This window comes from Gopherus flavomarginatus, chromosome 16, assembly GCF_025201925.1.
Source record: "Gopherus flavomarginatus isolate rGopFla2 chromosome 16, rGopFla2.mat.asm, whole genome shotgun sequence".
In the NCBI taxonomy this organism is placed as follows: Eukaryota; Metazoa; Chordata; order Testudines; family Testudinidae; genus Gopherus; species Gopherus flavomarginatus.
The window spans coordinates 19,869,596-19,889,341 of NC_066632.1; the positions used below are offsets into that span (position 1 = coordinate 19,869,596).

The 19,746-nt window shown below is 48.6% G+C and overlaps 1 protein-coding gene across 5 annotated transcripts in view; it reads left to right on the forward strand.

Annotated features, from left to right (window-relative positions):
* Nucleotides 1–2,437: 2,437 nt before the first annotated feature.
* Nucleotides 2,438–19,746, forward strand: part of LOC127035722 (gametocyte-specific factor 1-like) — a 31,180-nt gene continuing 13,871 nt past the window's right edge. Inside the window, exons 1-7 of one of the 5 annotated variants that reach the window (XM_050926002.1) lie at nucleotides 2,438–2,545; nucleotides 3,388–3,404; nucleotides 4,198–4,306; nucleotides 13,149–13,249; nucleotides 14,676–14,802; nucleotides 16,178–16,264; nucleotides 16,723–16,786. In XM_050926002.1, coding sequence (XP_050781959.1) covers nucleotides 4,285–4,306; nucleotides 13,149–13,249; nucleotides 14,676–14,802; nucleotides 16,178–16,264; nucleotides 16,723–16,786 — 401 coding nt within the window. In that variant the 5' untranslated portion in view covers nucleotides 2,438–2,545; nucleotides 3,388–3,404; nucleotides 4,198–4,284. Of the gene's footprint in view, nucleotides 2,607–2,884; nucleotides 4,307–13,148; nucleotides 13,250–14,675; nucleotides 14,803–16,177; nucleotides 16,265–16,722; nucleotides 16,787–19,746 lie in introns of those variants that run through there. The other 4 variants (XM_050926004.1, XM_050926001.1, XM_050926003.1 and 1 more) reach the window with 4 other exon arrangements.

The window sequence follows — 19,746 nt, forward strand, 5'->3', positions numbered from 1 at the left end:
GCCATGCCCCAATCAGGCCCAGTTGGCCCCTATAAAAGGCTGTGAGCCAGCAGCCTAGGCAGTCTTCCTCTGCCTGTACAGGGAGAAGGGTCTGTCTGTCTGTAAGGTGTCAAGAAGGGAACCTAGAGTGGAGCAGGGCTGGGGAAAGGCCCTGGGAGCTCCAGCTTAGGAAAGCCTCAGGCTGAAGGCCTGGTAAGGCTGATCAGGTATTGGGTTGCAGGGGGCAGCAGGTCTGAACTCCCTTTCCCTGTGTTGAGTGGCTTACACTGCAGTCTGCCCCAGTGAGCGAGGGGCTAGATAGGGACTGGTAGTAGCCAAACACTGAGGTGAAGTGGGGATAGTGGGTGGGGGTTCCCCTGGGAGAGGTAGACCCTGAGACTGTGAGGGGTTACTGCTAGGGGGGCAGCACCCCAGGTAAAGGGAGCACTGGAGTCCTGGGAGGGATATGGGGCCACAGGTAAGGCAGATCACTGGCTTGCAGAAGATGCTCTGGAGCTGGAATGAGCTAATTTGCAGAAGTCACCAGCAGGAGGTGCTGTGGTGGTGAGTCCAGAGGCTTACAGGAGGATTAAATAACACTTCTTTATTTACTTTCTTCACATCAGTCATGATTTTATAGACCTCTCTCATATCCCCCCTGAGTCATCTCTTTTCCAAGCTGAAAAGTCCCAGTCTTATTAATTTCTCCTTATATGGAAGTCATTCCATACCCCTAATCATTTTTGTTGCCTTTTTTGTACCTTTTCCATTTCCAGTTTCTTTTTTGAGATGGGATGAATCCATCTGCACACAGTCATCAAGATATGGATGTACTATGGATTTATACAGAGGCAATATGATATTAATTCTGTTAATGTTGCATTTGATTAGTCCATATACAGTGCCTAGCACAATAGATGCTTGTCCATGACTAGGGCTCCTGGACACTATGCTAAGACAAATAAATAGTAACAATGATGATGTAGAATAGACCCAAGCTCTCCCTCCTGTACCTGGACTGGCTTTGCAGAGTTAAGAGGATCAAAATGCAACAAATCCTCCCCTTCTCATTTTTGTCACAGCTTTGATTCCAGTATACACAGAGAGCAGGCCAGCTAAGGAGAGGCCATTTTTAGACAGTAATGTTTCAGAGCAAAAGCACGTCATAGTACTGAAGTGACATCTTTCAGAGGCACCAGCATAGGTTGGGTAGCTTAGTCTAAGCAGGGCAGCCCATAGCTCATGAGAATGCACCCCTCCCTACTTGACCACACTCCCAGATAGGGTTACCAACACCTGGTTAAAGAGGACCCTGGCAGCTACAGTCAGCACCACCAACCAGGCTGTTAAAAGTCCAGTTGGCAGTGCTGCAGGTCTAAACCAGGCAGTCCCTACATGTCCTGGCACTGTGCTATGCCCCAGAAGTGACCGGCAGGTCTGGCTCCAAGTCAAGGGGACCATGGGGCTCTGTGAGCTGTTCTGCCCCCCATATCAGCTCCACACTCCCGTTGGTTGGGAACTATGGCCAATGGGAGCTGGTGGGGAAGTCCCTGCACGTGAGAGCAGTGCACAGAGAGTCTTGGCTACCAGCCTAAGAGCTGGACCTGCTGTTGGCAGCTTCCCGGGTGCAGCGCAGAGCCAGGGTGGGCAGGCAGGCAGCCTGCCTTAGCCCTGCTGTGCCACTGACTGTGAACCACCTAAGGTAAGCCTGTGCCCCAGCCCTGAGCACTGCCCACAAACCCAGAGCCCCCTCCTGCACCCCAACCTCTTCATCCCTGGCCCCACCCCAGAGCCTGCACTGCCAGCTGGAGCCCTCATGCTCTCTGCACCCCAACCCTTTGCCTCAAGGTGCAGCCCCCTCCTGCATACTGAATCCTTTGGCCCCAGCCTGGAACCCCCTCCGAAGCCCTCAACCCATCATTTCTGGCCCCACCCTGGAGCCTGCACCCCCAGTTAAAGCCCTCACCCTCTCCCGCACCCCAACCCCCTGCCATAGCTCAGTGAAAGTGAGTGAGGGTGGGGAAGAGCGAGCCACCAAGGGAGGGGGAATGTAGTGATGGGGGGGGCAGGGTCTCAGGGAAAGGGCATGGCTAGGGCGTTTGGTTTTGTGTGATTAGAAAATTGGCAGCCCTAAGCACATACAGCTCCCTGGCCCTCCAACTGCACTCCCAGCATGCACTGCTTCCCCCTCAGCTGCTGTCCCAGCATGCACTGCTCCACCTTGAGCCCTGTTCCCAGCACGCCCTGTCCCCATTCAGGGCGCAGTCCCACCACGCCCTGCTCCGTTCCAACCCCAACCCCAACCCCAGGGGGCGCTGCCGCTAACTAACCCCAGCGCAGAGGGACCAGGCACCTCCCTCACAGCCCGCCCCTCCCTGCGCTGCCCGGCTAGCCCCGCCCCCAGCTGGGAGGGGTGACTTGAGCAGCCTCGTTCTGGTGCCCGAAGCGGTGGGGGGGGGTTAGAGCCTGGCTGTGGTCTCGCGGCGGGGGAGGGGGAGGAGTTTCCCGCTGGCTGCTCCGGAGCCGCCTTCGCACTAGGCCACGCGCTGGTTCGGCGCAGAGCCCGGTGGTAACGGCTCGGGCAGGGGCCGCGCGCGGGCGGGGGAGCTTCCTCCTCCGTTCTTCAGGTGCCCCCGGCCGGGTGGGGGGAGACGCGGGCCGGATCGTTGGGGGAGGGGCGGGGGGCTCTTCTCGCCTCTCTCTCGCTGGGTGCGGGTGGTTGGGGGGAGCCGCCCCGCGTGGGCAGGCCTGGGCTCGGGCCCTGCTGCCGGCCCCCGGGCTGACCCCGGCTGTGCGGGGCGCTGCGAGCCTGCGCAGGGCCGGGGGGATCGTGTGGCCTAGCACCCCGGCTCACGGGGTGGTGGGAACGGCCGGCGCCGCTGGGGATGCCGGAGCGCCCGGGTCCTTGGCTGCCCGCGCCTCAGCCTCGCACTGCGCCACTCCCCAGGCTATGGGCAGTGCCTCTTCCCCCCCCCCCCGCAGCGTCCTTTGGCTGGTGCATGTGCCCTGGGGGCAGGTGGGTTAGGACATACAGTGCCCTTGCTGGGGTGTCCTAGGCCAGGCCGACCAGTTTGTCAAAGGCACCTGTGAAATACTGGTGCTGGTCAGATCTGCAGCTCACACTTTAGAGAGAGACACCCAGCTGAGACACACGGCCCATGTGTGCCAGTTTTATTAGGCATCTCCTTTTTGGATTTTTTTAAAAGCAGCAACCATATTTTCTGGTGGGCAACCAAATCTGAGATTCAGGTTGTCTCTAGAGTGTGTGTAGTCCTTTAAATTCTGTCTTATTTAGATTTATAATCTTGTGAGGAAGGATTTTTTAGATGAGTTATGCCTTCAAATTGTATGAATTGCAGTGAAGACAGGAGAGAATCTAACTCTTTGCCTTTTTTTATTTCTTCATAGAGATCATGAGCCACAAGGTAGGTGTAAAAGTGTTGACCTGTCAGGCAGGTGGAGTGGCTCGGGATGGAGCAGTGAAGTGTGTATAAGAAGAGATAACTAAGCTGCCAAAATACATCGCTTAATTTTTTTTGGGAACTAGTTCTTTTCACCATTTTAAATGTATTGGGCAAAGAGAATGTTTCAGACAAAAATCTTTGGATTTTAGCATCTTGGAGGAAACCTTTCTCTGTGGGGCAGGAGAATATGATGTTCATTATACGTAGGCCACCAAGAATAAGCTTGTGTCCTGTGCATATATAGCATAGCTATAAAGTCTACTGGCTGCTGTCATGCAGTTGATCTTTGACCCTTAGTAGCTGTGATGAATAAATTGAAATAACTTTCAAGTTATTTCCAGTGCCTGGAAGTTGAAGCTAGAAAAATTCAGAATGGAAATAAGGTTTATTTTTAACAGTGAGGATAATTAATCTTTGGAAAAATTACCAACTGTTGTGGTAGATTCTCCATCAAATTTTTGAAATCAAGATTGGATGTCTTTCTAAAAGATCTGCATTAGGTCAAACAGGAATTAATTCAGGGTAGTCCTATGCCTTGTGTTATGCAGAAGGTGAGCCTAAATCAGTAGTTTTCAACTTTTTTTCATTTGCGGACTCTTAAATTTCGATTGGAGGTGCAGGACCCCTTTGGAAATCCTAGATATAGTCTGTGGACCCCCATGGGTAAGTGGATCACAGGTTGAAAACTCCTAGATGATCATAATTGTCTCTTTGACCTTAGAAATCTGTGAATCTCCTCATTTTTTGTTTATAGGATAGATATTTTAAGGAGGAGAGTGACAGAGACTGACTCAAAGTTCCTCCAGGAAACTTAAGTAACCGTTCTTTCAGCATCAGTAAAATGGATTTAGAAGACAACTATGGTAAGTATTTCTTTGCTGGCTTGTAACATTCATGCAGGGGGCTGGACTAGATGACCTCTGGAGGTCTCTTCCAGTCCTACAATTCTGATTCTATTAATGGTTCCTGCAGATACAGTGAGAGACAGCTTAGATCTTTGAAAGTATTAAAATATCTTAAACTTGGTTAAAGGAGGGAGTGGCTTCTAGGGAAGTAACTTTCCCCTCTAGGCATTAAGTTTGGTGGATATATGCATCTGTGTATTAGAACAGCGGTTTACTGCACCCGATTCTGGGTCCCAGAATGAAAGAATTTGTGGTCTTCTTGCAGTTCAAAGCCACACAAACTTTAGAGGCAACATCACAGCAGGAAACCATACCTAGGTTTTGCAAGGTGGGTGTGAGACTGCTTGGGTAATATGTAGATGCTGGGTGGGTGACTGGGTGTACTGAGACAAACTCTTCTAAGCAGCATATTGGGTGCAGACATGCAACACCATGCCCCAACCTTTGTGAGCCAGGAAGGCTGGAGTGGGGGCGTAACTCAGCTGTGTGTGGTTCATTTTATTTAGCGTATGCAAAGTGGCTAAGCCACAGCATTCTTATCAGCAATGTTCAAGGCATGAAGGCCTCCAGGAAGTTGTCATTTTGCAGTCCTCCACTGTGTTTGTGGGTTCCCACATTGGCCTAGTGGACTATGTCCCCCAGCTGCAGCATGTCTGGGGTCTGGAGAAATGGACGATCCAACTAGCAGATTTGCTGTGTGGGGTACAAACTGGTTACAAAACTACAGTCATGTTTGGTGCAGACAGGGCCTAAATCAGTTTCCTGGGGATCATTCCAGTAAAGTGACTGTTCTGATTAAGGCCCTATCCATGCCACAGTTCATAACTGACTTTAGCACCAGTGGCTGGTTCCAAAATGTGTTTGGCTACAGATGCAACATGGTTAATATCCTGTTAGTGCTAGGGCTGTCAAACGATTAAACAGTAATAGGATACCATTTATTTAAATAGTAGTACATGTTTTCTACATTTTCAAATACATTGATTTCAATTACAACACAGAATACAAAGTGTACAGTGCTCACCTATATTTATTTTTTATTACAAGTGTTTGTACTGTGTAAAAAAAAAATAGTATTTTTCAATTCATGTAATATAAGTAATATAGAGCAATCTCTTTATCATGAAAATTGAACTTACAAATGTAGTATTATGTACCAAAAAAATTGCATCCTAAAACAAAACAATGTAAAACTTTAGAGCCTACAAGTACAGTCAGTCTTACTTCTTGTTCAGCTAATTGCTAAGATAAACAAGTTTGTTTACATTTGCAGGAGATAATGCTGCCCACTTCTTGTTTACATTGTCACCTGGAATGAGAACAGGCGTTCACATGGCACTGTTGTAGCCGGTGTTGCAAGGTACTTATGTGCCAGATGCGCTAAAGCAGGGGTAGGCAACCTAAGGTACGTGTGCCGAAGGTGGCACATGGCTGATTTTCAGTGGCACTCACACTGCCTGGTTCTTGGCCACTGGTCCGGGGGTCTCTGCATTTTTTAATTTTGAATGAAGCTTCTTAAACATTTTAAAAACATTGTTTACTTTACATACAACAATAGTTTAGTTATATATTATAGACTTATAGAAAGAGACCTTTTAAAAACATTAAAATGTATTATTGGCACGCGAAACCTTAAATCAGAGTGAATAAATGAAGACATGGCACACCACTTCTGAAAGGTTGCAGACCCCTGCGCTGAAGATTCATATGTCCCTTCAACCACCATTCCAGAGGACATGTGTCCATGCTGATGACAAGTTCTGCTCAATAATGATCCAGAGCAGTGTGGCCCAATGCATGTTTACTTTCATAATATAAGTCAGATGCCACCAGCAGAAGGTTGAATTTCTTTTTTGGTAGTTTGGGTTCTGTAGTTTACACATTGGAGTATTGTTCTTTTAAGACTTTCGAAAGCATGCTCCACACCTCATCCCTCACAGATTTTCAAAGGCACTTCAGATTCTTAAATCTTGGGTCGAGTGCTGTAGCTATCTTTAGAAATCTCATTTGTACCTTCTTTGCGTTTTGTCAAATCTGCAATTAAAAAGTGTCCTTAAAATGAACAATATGTGCTGGGTCATCATCTGAAACTGCTGTAACATGAAATATATGGCAAAATGTGGATAAAACAGAGAAGGAGACCTTCAATTCTTCCCTAAGGAACTCAGTCTCAAATTATTTAACGCATTATTTTTTTAACAAGTGTCATCAGCATGGAAGCCTAACCTCTGGAATGTGGCTGAAGCGTGAAGGGACATATGAATGTTTAGCATATCTGGCATGTAAATACCTTGCAATGCTGGCTACAAATGTGCCATAAAAACTCCTGTTCTGACTTTCAGGTGACATTGTAAATGAAAAGTGGGCAGCAGTATCTCCCATAAATGTAAACAAACCTGTTTCTCTTAGTGATTGGCTGAACAAGAAGTAGGACTCAGTGGACTAGTGGGCTCTAAAGTTTTACATTGTTTTGTTTTTGAGTGCAGTTATTTAACACACATCTACATTTGCAAATTGCGCTTTCACAATAAAGAGATTGTGCTACACTACTTGTATGAGGTAAATTGAAAAATACTATATCATTTTTACAGTGCAAATATTTGTAATAAAAACAATGAGTAAGCATTGTAGCTTTTGTATTCTGTGCTGTAATTGAAATCAATATATTTGAAAATGTAGAAAACATCCAAAAATATTTAATACTTCAGTTGGTATACTATTGTATAACAGTGCGATGATTAAAACTGCGATTAATCGTGATTCATTTTTTAATTGTGATTTTAGTTAATCGCATGAGTTAATTGTGATTAATATATAGCCCTAGTTAGTACCATGGTCAGGTAAGGGAGCTGCCCTCTTGAAAGGCCTAGCCTGGCATATGGCGTTGGTTTGATGCATTGGGGACTCCGCCCCCCCGTCCCCTCCCAGTAATTCATGGGTACATAGGCTTGGTGCTCTGGACCCGTTGGATAAAGTTCAGGGCTTGTCTACACTACCCCTTAAGTTGATATAATTTATGTCAGTCATAGATGTGAAAAAGCCACCCCTCTGAGCAACGCACCACCTGAGCTGTCCACACCAGCCCTAAGTCCATGGGAGATGCTCTCCTGCTGTCATAGCTTCCGTCTCATGCTGCGGTGGAGTAATTATGCTGATGGGAGAGCGCTCTCCGGTCAGCATAGTGCATTTTCACCAGACTCAGTAGAGCAACGCAGCAGTGTAGACTAGTCCTCAGGCAGGACCCTCTTGTAGCGTGACTACCCTTTGGGGCACACACTCACTAGGACAAGCCTCCTGGGCCTCAGCTCCTCCTGGGTCTTTCCTCTGAGCATTCAGCATCCCTGTTTCATGCCGTAAGCTCCCTGCAGCGAGTCCACCTTGTGATGGAGTAGGGACTGTCTGTGGGGGGGATGAGAGAGCCGGGGATGTCTTTAGGTGAGGGACAGGATCTTTAAGCCTGTAACCTGAGCCAGGTAGGAGGGAGGGGGTTAGCACCTTGGCCTGGGAAGCTGGACAAAGGAATCGTCCGGTTGGAGGAGGGGCAGTTCAGTTTCGGTTTGGGGCTGGGTGAAGGGAATTCAGGGGATCCTGTGCTGGACCCAAGCACCCTGAAACTCCAGAAGGACTCGACTGAGGGGTTCTGACTGTGCCTGCAAGCTCTGCTGTAACCTGCATTCCTGTTGTCCAATAAACCTTCTGTTTTACTGGCTGGCTGAGAGTCACTGTGGGTCCCAGGAAGAGCGGTGCCGGACCAGACTCCCCCACACTCCGTGACAACTCCTTCTGGAGTTTCAGGGTGTTTGGGTCCAGCACAGGATCCCCTGAATTCCCCTCACCCAGCCTGTTGGTTACGCTGAGGCCCAGTTATGCCGGACCCCACATTTTTCCCACCAGCATCGGAGCAGGGCCGACATGAAGTTGGACGCCTGGTCCGTTAAGACTTCCCTGGGGAACCCCACCCGGCTGAAAATTGTCAGCAGCACATGTCCCACAGTGTCTGGTTCGATAGAGGACAAGGCCACCGCCTTGGGGTAGCGAGTGGCGAAATCCACCACCACCAGGATGTATTTCTTCCCCGACCAGGTCGTCTTGCTGAGAGGTCCCACTATGTCCATGGCCACCTTCTGGAAAGGTTCTTCTATGATGGGTAAAGGCCTCAAAGCCGCTTTCCCCTTGTCCCAGGCCTTCCCCATCCTCTGGCAGGGGTCACAGGATTGGCAGTACTGTCGGACATGGGTAAAGACCCCAGGCCAGTAAAAGTTCTGTAGCAGCCTCTGCCTGGTGCGCCGGATTCCCTGGTGCCCTGCGAGAGGGATGTCATGGGCCAGGTACAGTAGCTTGTGGCGAAACTTCTGGGGAACCACCAGCTGCCTCCTGATCCCCCATGACTCTACTTCCCTGGGGGGAGCCCATTCTAGGTACAGGAACCTCTCCTTGCAACCTCTCCTCATGGTCTGTACCGCACTGAGGTTAGCCTGGTCCCTGGAATTCCGCAAGGAGGGATCTTTCTGCAACTCAGCCTGGAACTCAGCAGCTGGGACAGGGATGGGGACCTGCTCTCTCTCGCTAGCTGGGTCTGAGGCTGCAGCCTCTCTAAGCCGTTTCTCTGGGTGTCCCCCCATCAGGTTAGGGTCCTGCACCTCGGGCAGAGTCCCTTCCCCGTTGTCGGGGCGCAGAGCCCTTCGCTGACTCTGACTGCGAGTCACGACCAGGGCACTCTGGGTGTTACTTGGCCAGTCCTTGAGGTCCCCTCCCATTAACACATCCGTGGGCAAATGTGAGTGTACCCCCACTTCAGGTGTACCCTCGCCACGGGCACCTGGAATGGGGTCCCGCCCTCGCCCATCAGGGTCAGGTAGGTGTGAGGCACCATCCGATGTGAGGCCACCACCTCGGGACGGGTGAGCGTCACCTCTGCGCCCGTGTCCTAGTACCCAGTGATCTTCCTCCCATCTACCTCCAGGGAAACAAGGCACTCTTTCCGGAGGGGCAGCCCTGCACCCACCCTGTAAACCAAAAACCCAGAGCCTGGAGCATCCAGCCCCCCAGAGGAGCTGACCTGGGGACCTCCTCCCTCCTTCACAGGTTGTACGCTGCCAGCCCCACTTTCCTGGGAACGTTGCCCCTCCTCCGACTGGGTCTTTACCCAGTCAACCCTCTGCGGGTTGGGTCTGCTCGGTCTGTCCCTGAGCTTGGGGCACTGGGCCCTTATGTGGCCTCGTTGGCCACAGTGATAGCAGCCCATGTCTCGTGGGTCCCCTTGAGTGGGTCGGATGGACCTGATGCTGGATGTTCCCCCTTGGTGGGGGTTCTCCATAGACCCCCGCTGGGAGGTCCCATGGTGACTCTCTCTCTGCGTTGAGGCAGGCCTGCTCCTTTGAGACTCCTTCCTGTTGTCCCCTGCTCGATTGTCCACAAATTGGTCGGCCAGCTGGCCTGCGTGCTGCAGGTTCTCCGGCTTCTGGTCCATCAACCACAGCCTCAGGTCGGATGGGCACTGCTCGTACAGGTGCTCTAGTATGAATAGGTCAAGCAGGTCCTCTTTAGTTTGGGCCCCAGCTGTCCACTTGTGGGCATACCCCTGCGCCCGGTTGACCAGTTGTAGGTATGTGACCTCACGGGTTTTACGCTGACTCCGGAACCTTTTCCGGTACATCTCAGGAGTCAGCCCAAACTCACGGAGCAGGGCCTGTTTGAACAGTTCGTAGTCCGCTGCTTCTGCCCCTTTCATTCGGCTGTACACCTCCATGGCTGTGAAGTCCAGTAAGGGGGTAAGAAATGAGATCCTGTCTGCAGGGTCAACCCTGTGCAGCTCGCAGGCATTCTCAAAGGCTGTCAGGAAGCTATCTATGTCCTCCCCCTCCTTACGCCGGGCCAGCAAGCCTTTATAAAAGCTCTTTGTAGGCTTAGGTCCCCCCTCACTCACCGCAGCTGGGGCCCCACTGCTCCTCAGCCGGGCCAGTTCCAGCTCATGTTTGCGCTGTTTCTCCTCCTCCTCCAGCTCACGCTGGCGCTGGTTCTCCTCATGCTGGGGCTGGTTCGCCTCATGTTTACGCTGGATCTCCTGTTCCTTCAGTTCTTGCCTCCATAACTCGAGCTCTTCCCATCTCAGCTCCCTGTCATATTCCAGCCGCATCCGCTCCACGGATGCTGAGCGCCACCGGGACGATCCCTTGCTGGGGGGTGAGCTTCGCTGGGAGGATCCCTTTCTGGCCGGGGGGGTCACGGTGCCCTCGGTGTTCGCTGGGCTTCTCCCCGCCCTTCCCCTAGGCATAGGAAGAGGGGGTCTCAGGAAGCCCTCAGCTGCCGGTTGACCACTCCCAGCTGGGACAGACACTGGTGCCTGCGCTGCATCTGCCTGGCTGCTTCCCTCAGAGACAGGGCTCCGTTCATTCAAGTGGTCTCCCTCCTCCAGCCGGGCAATCAGCTGGTCTTTCGTGAGTCTCCCACTGTGCAGCCCCCTCTGCTTGCACAGCTCCACCAGGTCGCACTTGAGCCGCTTGGCATACATCTTCTTGCTGGCCACTCACAGGCCGGGGTGCTCGCTGCTCCCCACGTTTCCAGGGAGTCCCCCAGTGCACCAGCCTTTCTTGAGGTCACCACCTCTCTGCCAGGGTCGAGCTGCAGACTCCTCCGCCCTTGGGACCGCTCACTGCAATCCCCCGGGGCATACTGTTACTGCAAAGTCCTTCTCACTGGGCACACACTCCCAGGGATTAATCACCCCTAAAATCGTCCCTTCGTTTTACTGCTCCCCAGTCACTTACTGCAGGAAGCGCCGTCTTCGGGGTGCAGTATCTCCTGCCGCTGCCACCAGTTGTCATGGAGTGTGGGGGAGTCCGGTCCGGCACCCCTCTTCCTGGGACCCACAGTGACTCTCAGCCAGCCAGTAAAACAGAGAGTTTATTGAACAACAGGAATGCAGGTTACAGCAGAGCTTGCAGGCACAGTCAGGACCCCTCAATCGAGTCCTTCTGGAGTTTCAGAGTGCTTGGGTCCAGCATAGGATCCCCTGAATTCCCCTCATCCAGCCCAAAACCAAAACTGAACTGCCCCTCGTCCAGCCGGCCGATTCCTTTGTCCAGCTTCCCAGGCCAAGGTGCTAACCCCCTCCCTCCTACCTGGCTCAGGTTACAGGCTTAAAGATCCTGTCCTCACCTAAAGACATCCCCGGCTCTCCCATCCCCCACACAGACAGCCCCTCCTCCATCACACACCTGAATAGAACATCTGGGGAAACTTTACATGCTCCCCAAAGGGGCCATGCACCCCCAACAGTGTAAAACAGAAGGGTTTATTAGTCTGAAACAAATCATAGAGCAAATCTTGTTAGCACAGAAAGCAGGCAGTTAAAGCAAAGTCCATCCTGAGGAGACCCAGAGCCCTGGGTTCTCCCAAGTCCCAAACCAGGAGACTGACCAGCTTTCAGCAGCTCACTCAGTCACACCAAGTTGTCTCTCCTCCATTCTGTATGCTGTTGCCCAGGCAAACCGGTCACTTGGCCTCCACCTCTTTGTTCTTTAATTCGTCCGACTGGCTCTTGCAGAGGATGGGCCCCAACCATCAGTTGCCAGGGTACAGAATGTCCAACCGTTGTCTGGGCCCAGGTAGCTAGATGGCACTTGTACCGTCCCTCTTGGGGTATCTGCAACACTCACACATCCTTATCCCACCGCCTAGATACTTGTGCAACACATAGGGAAAACTGAGGCACACACAGTATTCGTACAAACATTGACAATTCCCTCTTTGTCACAAGTAGCCATTTGTCCTAATTGCCTGTGTCAGTCTTTCTCAATGGCCTGTCCCTCTGATCTCTCTGACACTGTTTAGAAAGGCTGCAAGCTGGTCCCCAGTATCAAAAAGATTGGAAAACACTGATTTATGTAATCAGTCTGGCTCGTCCCCTTACTTCCAGCTCTCTAGATAACATCCCACAGTCTGTTGTCCCTTGTTCCTTTGTGTGCATGCCCTCTGTACACTGATACAGATGTGGGTAAATAGCATGGAAGGTGTGAGGGGAGACACATTTGTGATGGTAAGAAAGCTGCTGCACGAACACAAACTGAATCCTGAAGAAGTCTGTGTATGCTTGAAAGCTTGTGTCTCTCACCCTCGGAAGTTGGTCCTCACCTACCTTGTCCCTTCTATGTAACTTTTAAGTGATTTAAGGTGACTCATGCCTCTCTGAGTCCTAGTGTGGACTAGGAGGAAACATTTTCAAAAAGTGCCTGTGATTTAGGCCCTCACTATATTTGGTGGGTGTTGAGCTCTTAAGCACCTGCCAACCTCTGCACTTTATAGGGCCAAGTGCACTGTAGTGCAAATTGTAGCCTTAACTCCAGCCATGTTTGTTTTAGTTTGATTTTTTTCTTACTCCAGCAGAAATGGCCTTTGAGCATTGAAGGTCAATGCAAAAGGATTTACTTCAGAATGCCACGCTTCTGCTGACCCTTAGCATGTCACTACTATACGACTAGCTGATTTAGTAGCTTCAAGGGTTTTTATAGTAATGTGTGTATTTCCAGCTCACTGTTCTGCATAAGTGTCCTCATTGATATGTACTGGCCACTCTGCACTATTGACTACGCTTTCCTCATTTTTAATTTAATATTCCACTCTCCAGAAATCCAAAGTGAATTTTAATTTTTTGTCTAGGCTGTTAAAAATTGATGGCTTAACCTCATTAGAGGAAAGCTCCAGTACCTAGTATGTTTCCACACTTGTTAATTGTGTTGAGGATGTTCTTAGATCTTGTTTTACAGAATGTTTTCTTGTCTTTTTATTCCTTCTCCTCCAGCTGATGCTTTGGATCCAGAGAAGTTATTACAATGTCCATATGATCGCTATCATCAAATCCGAGCCTGTCGGTTTCCCTATCATCTTATAAAATGCAGGAAGGTAGGACAGGGTGTTAAAGTCTCTAGTGCAGCTGGGAAATCATATTTTTGTAAATGCTAATGCATGGTGAGCTCAGCATGCTTTGTTGCCTTTTGCTGGAAGGATGCATTCACTTACTATTAGGCTGGAAGAAGCCGTCTTTATTTCATATTTATATCTGTCATCCATTTACCACTTAGTAAAAGCATCCAGTTCATATTTAGTAATGCACTTCAGATCAGTGCATTTACCCTTAAGAAAGGTGATACGAGTTCTTCAGAATATCTAGATTAGTGACGGGATCCTATTCTCTTCTAGCAGTTCACTCATGGGACCCTGGTATTTGCCTCCCACTTGAGACCATGGAGTAAATGCAGCCAGTGTTATATGGATGCCTTCTGGCTGGCCAAAGCAAAAATGATCTGATGTTGCAGCGAATTCTTTACTTTGCAATCAGAGCAGTGCAGCGGCTAAACCATCTTTTTTTTTATATTGCTAATAACTCTATTGAATGTACATCTGTCTGAAACTTTTTGTCTCTTCTCAGTCTTCTATTCTGGTCTAGAATGCTGTATATTTAACAGGAGAAGCTGCTCCTGTCTTTTGTCCTCTCAGTCAGTATCTTATTGTAACCTCTCCAGTGCTAGTGTATATTAGTTGTACTGATATAAGCACACTTATACAGGTATAACTGCATCCACATGTTAAGATAATGTACTGTATAACTGTATTGGTTAGGAATCACACCCCTAGCCAACATAGCTATAGTAATATAAAAGCTGTGCAGAGCAGGCCTGAGCAGTGTGTGTTCTTCCTCTCTGTCATCTTGCTCTTTACTAAGGGTAGAGGCTCTTCATTCAGTGGGGGATAGTAGTGCTCTTCTGTGTCCACACCAGTTTACCTATACTGGGAAAGTGCTAGGAATATAGATGTGGCCTCAGCTGGAACATTGGGTAACTTCCCTCCTGTTTCAGAAGAGTTAAATTTACTGCAAAGACTTAAGCTCTAGTGCAGGCAGGAACTTGTTCTCTAATCTGTTGCTTACTTAATTTAAAAATAAAGTGGCTGAATTATTTAGGGTTTCAAGGCACTTACTCCCCATGTAGGCTTTTTGGGGCAGTTTCATCTGTGCATCGAACCATGCCAGTGATGACACTGTAACGGTTTCACTGTGTTTGTTCTGGGGCTGATCTTCAATCAGATAAATTCGGGGTGGTGTTTAAATGTAAAAATGAACAAACATAGCATGTATCATAAAGGATACGTATGCTTCGCTGTTTCTACACTGCATTTGTGCTCAGGACCTAAGCTAAATGTTCCTTTCCTTTTTTAAATGTTTTCAACCTATTTCAGGATGCAGATTGCACAAACCCTTCACTAGTGACTAGAAAATACAAGGGTTAGGATGAATTAAGTGAGATAGCATGTACTTTTTCTGTTTCTCTAGAACCACCCTGATATTGCAGAGCAGCTAGCCACATGCCCCTTTAATGCCCGCCATCAGGTTCCCAGAGAGGAGCTGAGACATCATATATCAAGCTGTGATGACAAACGCTGCATTGAGCCAGACATTGGTGAGAAAATATTAGACTCCTTTAGCTCTGTAAAGTCACTTCTGGAACTGTTGGGCTAACAATGTTCTAACTTAATTTTTGCTGTTTAAAGATTGTTTTAATGCTCTATTATTCCATAAGCAATCCTTTACCTGTAGTGCTATGTGATACAGAAGCGGCAAGGGCCCTTGGAGGCTTGAGTTTCATTCATTCTGTGTCCATGCAAATTCTCCTAAGCATCTGAGAGGCAACTGGCTTGCATTACATGTGTTACTTGCCAGAGATTTTTAGCATTAAAATGGGAACTGTACATTGTGCCATAAACTGTGTGTGCTGAAATGAGATCTAGTTGGTAATCTGGACTGTTTAGAGCGGAAAGATAGTGGCCATGAGAGAGGTGGATCTCCAATGCAGATTTGACCTGATAGTGACCAAAAATCTTCAAAGCCTGTCTATTGGTATGTGTGAAATAAATTGGTCTCAGTCCAGTTCTTAATGGACAAGTGTCTAGATCATAACAATCCTCACTTCTGTTACATCCCACTTGACTGTCTTAGCAGAAGAGCCATGACTGGGCCAGGGAGGCTGAATAACTTTCCCAATTGAAGGTGGGTTCCTCCAGTTCAGAGTGGGGCAAGTTGGGGAGGGGACTATGGGGAAGCTTTCCTACCACTGCCCATGCTGTCGGCTCTGATGAAGGAGTTCACTGTCCAGGTCTGTCACCCCAGCACCTAAATCACTTGGTTATGTGGGTCGTGTTCCAATGTCTCCCCCCACTAATGTCTATGTGGCTATCACTACACTGGCAAACCTACCTGTTCTCTGGCAAAAGTAGAGTTGTACTGAAGCTAACAATAATGTGCATGTTAATGTAGACAGGGCTTAGAGCCTGACAGTAGTGAAAAAACCCTGAGCAGATTTTTGTGACATGACAATAGAAACACACCTGAACCCTCTCCCAATGCGTATGTTGGAGCAGCTGCACCATTGCTGAAAAATGTGTGCAGAATTGTTTAGCTTTAGAAAAGGCTTAAAACAGGGATTGGCAAATGGAGGGCTGCAACCACCCTGCCAGAGCATTTGATTTGGTCTGCCAAGCATTCTCTGTTGTAGCAAATTTTCAGAGTTGGGCAATATATAGCCTCTTAAGGTATGGCCCACCAAAGGTGTCTCATGGATTTTGTGTCCCTTTGCTACCTTCAAGGTGCCCATCCCTGGCCTAAAGAGTTTTTTGCTCCTAAGACTAGGGGTGTACTGATCAGCTTCTAGCGTATGCTGCTCCTCTCCAAAGCCTAGAGCTGTTCTGCAGCTAGGTCAAAAAATGATTAATGTCCCTAAAATAGGATTGTATTTTATCCGAAAAGATTTTCTCACTAAGCATTTTCTTTGCTTTAAGTGAGTCAGTCGAATAACTGCCACAGAGAGATGATGAACACTGTCAGCATGTGGCAGCCGCCCCCATGTGACGAAGACTGGGATAAAGGTGAGGAGGTTGATGACACAAGGTTGCTTTCAGCCCCTGCTATTCCCTTCTTCTTGCCCACAAAGAAGTGACATGGACTGAGAGAGAGGTCCCATAGATCCTTCTGCACAGATCATATGTTGGGACACCCAATTATACTGTCCCTGAACAAATTAAGTTCTCCTGCTTCACAGGCTCTACCACATGCCTGCTATTCTCTACAAAACATCTGTTGTTTTCCATGTAGTCTGTTGCACCATCTGTGCTTTGATGAAAATGGAAATTGATGATGATCTTTACGCTTTACGTTTCTCAATTAAATGCCTGCTTTGCTGTCACTTATGCCAAGACTTAGCTCAATTCTCATTCCATTTTGTAAACCTAGCAGCATCTCTGCCATATTTCTCATTTTGTGTTGCTATGACGCTTGCAGAAGTTACTCAGTACTGAGCCACAATGATGTCTGTTTCCTTCAGCAGAGATACAGGAGCAATCAAATTCTGTGTTCGTTTGGGGCACGTTCAATAGTGGCATAAACAACAGGTAACAAAAAGTGTATTTCTTGTGACAATGCTTTTCACAGAAGATATGCTTTCAAACTACTTTTAACTCATGCTGCTGTGTTGATGGGCAGGTGCAGTTCACTTTATGAATCCTATTTTTGGGTGATGGGGGAGTTGCCACTGGCATGAATCAACATTCCTATGCCTCTTGGTCAGTGTTTTCTGTCTCCTTTTAGTTGCAGATCCATATGAGAGTATAAGAACATATTATTTCTACCAGATAATGGTTACTCCTCTAGTTCTACTGTAGTACTTTTAGTGCTGATGGTCCTGGATTCAATCCCGACTGGTTATATATTTATTGTGGGGTTATTGAACACTAAACTGTTATGCTGGGCATGATAGAAATGCAGACTGAAGTCAGCTCTTAGGCAATTTAGGCTTAAACTTCTGACACTAATCTAATCTGTCATGACCTGCTGCAAGTAACTTTTAACAGCCAGGAGATTTTGCAGGCAGTTAGAGCCCTGAGTCAGAAATAATTTTATTTTTGAACTGTAATCACAATGCAGGCTTGGAAAATAAAGCATAATGTGTCTGGTCATTATCTCTGGCTCACCCCTGAACAACCAAATCATTGCACTATGCCTTACCTGTCTAATCAAAGGCCATCAACGTACGGCCTTCTGCAGCCTGTAACACAGTGACATAGAATTGAAGGACTGAAAGGAACCTTGAGAGGTCATCTAGTCCAGGCCCCTGCACCCATGGCAGGACGAAGTATTATCTAGACAAGTGCTTTTCAAACCATAGGTTGTGGCCCAGAAGTGGGTCACGGACCAGAAGGCACAGGGTTGCAGTGACTCTGGTCAGCACTGCTGACCGGGCTGTTAAAAGTCCTGTCAGGGGTGCTGCCCAGCTAAAGCAGGCTAGTCCCTATCTGTTCCAACACTGTGCTGTGCCCTTAAAGTGGCCAGCAGCAGGTCCATCTCCAAGGTGTGGGGGGGAAGCCACAGGGCTCCATGTGCTGCCCCTACCCCGAGCACCAGCTCTGCACTGGGAGCTGGTGGGGGCCAGTGCCTGTGGGTAACGGCCACACAGAGTCACTTGCACACCTCTGCCTAGGAGCCGGACCTGCAGCTGGTCACTTTTGGGGTGCAGCATGGTCCGTGGTGCCAGGACAGGCAGGAAGCCTTCCTCTTCACCCCTGCTGCGCCACTGACGGGGAGCCGCACGAGGTAACCCTGTGCCCCTGCCTCAGCCCTGAGCCCCTCAAACACAGAGCTCCCTCTTGCACCCCAAACCCCTTATCCCTGGCTCCAGCCCAGAGCCTTGACACCCTCCCCCCATTGCCCCAACTCAGAGCCCCCTCCCACACCCTGAATCCCTCATTCCTGGCCCCAACCCGCAGCCCATACCCCCTACCCTAACTCTCTGCCCCAGCCCTGAGCCTCTCCCACACCCCAGACCCCTCATCCCCAACTCTCTTGGGTCAGCTCGGTCACCAGAAAAAAAGTTTGAAAATTACTGGTCTAGGCCATCCCTCACAGCTGTCTGTCTAACCTGCTTTTAAAAATCTCCACTGGTGGAGATTCCACAATGTCCCTAGGCAATTTATTCCACTGCTTAACCACCCTGACAGGAAGTTTTTCCTAATGTCCAACCTAAACCATGCTGAAATTTAAGCCCATTGTTTCTTGTCCTATTCTCAGAGGTTAAAGAGAACATTTTTTTTCTTTTTTCCTCGTAACAACCTTTTATCTACTTAAAAACTGTTATCACATCCCTTCTCAGTCTTCTTTTCTCCAGACTAAACAAGCCCATTTTTTTTTTCAATCTTCCCTCATAGGTCATGTTTTCTAGGCCTTGAATCATTTTTGTTGCTCTTCTCTGGACTTTTTTCAATTTGTCCACATCTTTCCTGAAATGTGGCACCCAGAATTGGACACAGTACCCCTGCTCTACTCCATGCTGATTAAATGTCAACTGAAGAATTACTTCTCGGATCTTGCTTATAACACTCCTGCTAATGCATCTCAAAATGATGTTGACTCGTATTTAGCTTGTGATCCACTATGACCCCCAGATCTGGTTCTTCAGTACTCCATCCTGGGCAGTCATTTCCCATTTTGTATGTGTGCAACTGATAGTGGAGTATCAGGATTTGTCCTTATTGAATTTCATCCTGTGATGGGTTCCCCCGGGGATGCCACCTGGAACTGAAGTTTCACTGAACTCTAAGACTCACCAGGCTGGGCTCCCTCTTAGCACTGTGCTGCTGTGACAGGCTATAGACCAGTCCTGGTCCTGCGCTTCCACCAGCGTTCATACAGGCAGGGACACACCCAGCTGCAGTTGCATGCAGGCTTTGGACAGCCACTCCATGAACCAACAATAGGCTACAGTCAAAATAACTCCCAGCCTGGGACCCCAAAGTTGTACAATCCTGCCCTGATCAAAACATCGACCAGTATGAATTTATTACCCAGTTTGCCACTCCCTCAATGTGGAGAGGACCATGCATACGTGTGTTAACCAGGCTGAGATTTTTCCCAAGACACTTTGGTCACAGGCACACTGGTTTAGATAAAATCCATCTTCTGTAGTTAATAAGCTCGTTTTTTGCTATAAGTGATAGAACACAGACCAAAGTGGATTACCTAGTAAATAAACAGAACCGCAAACTAAGCCTAAAATTCTAGAAAGATTGGATATGAATTAGCAAATTCTCACCCTGGCTGACAATATAAGCAGGCTTTCAGATTCTTAAGGGACAAGCTGCCTTTGTTTTGCATCTTGGGATCTCGTACCCCGTTCCAAGACTTTCTTTCCGAGCTTCTGTCTGTTGTCGAGTTGTAGGGGAGTGAAGAACAACTGATGATGTCACTCTCTGCCTTATATAGCTTTTTCATGTGGCGGGAACTCTGTTTCAAACTTGGTTTCCAGACCAGTTTGTGGAAAAATTCAGGTACCCAAAATGGAGTCCAGAGACGTGTGATC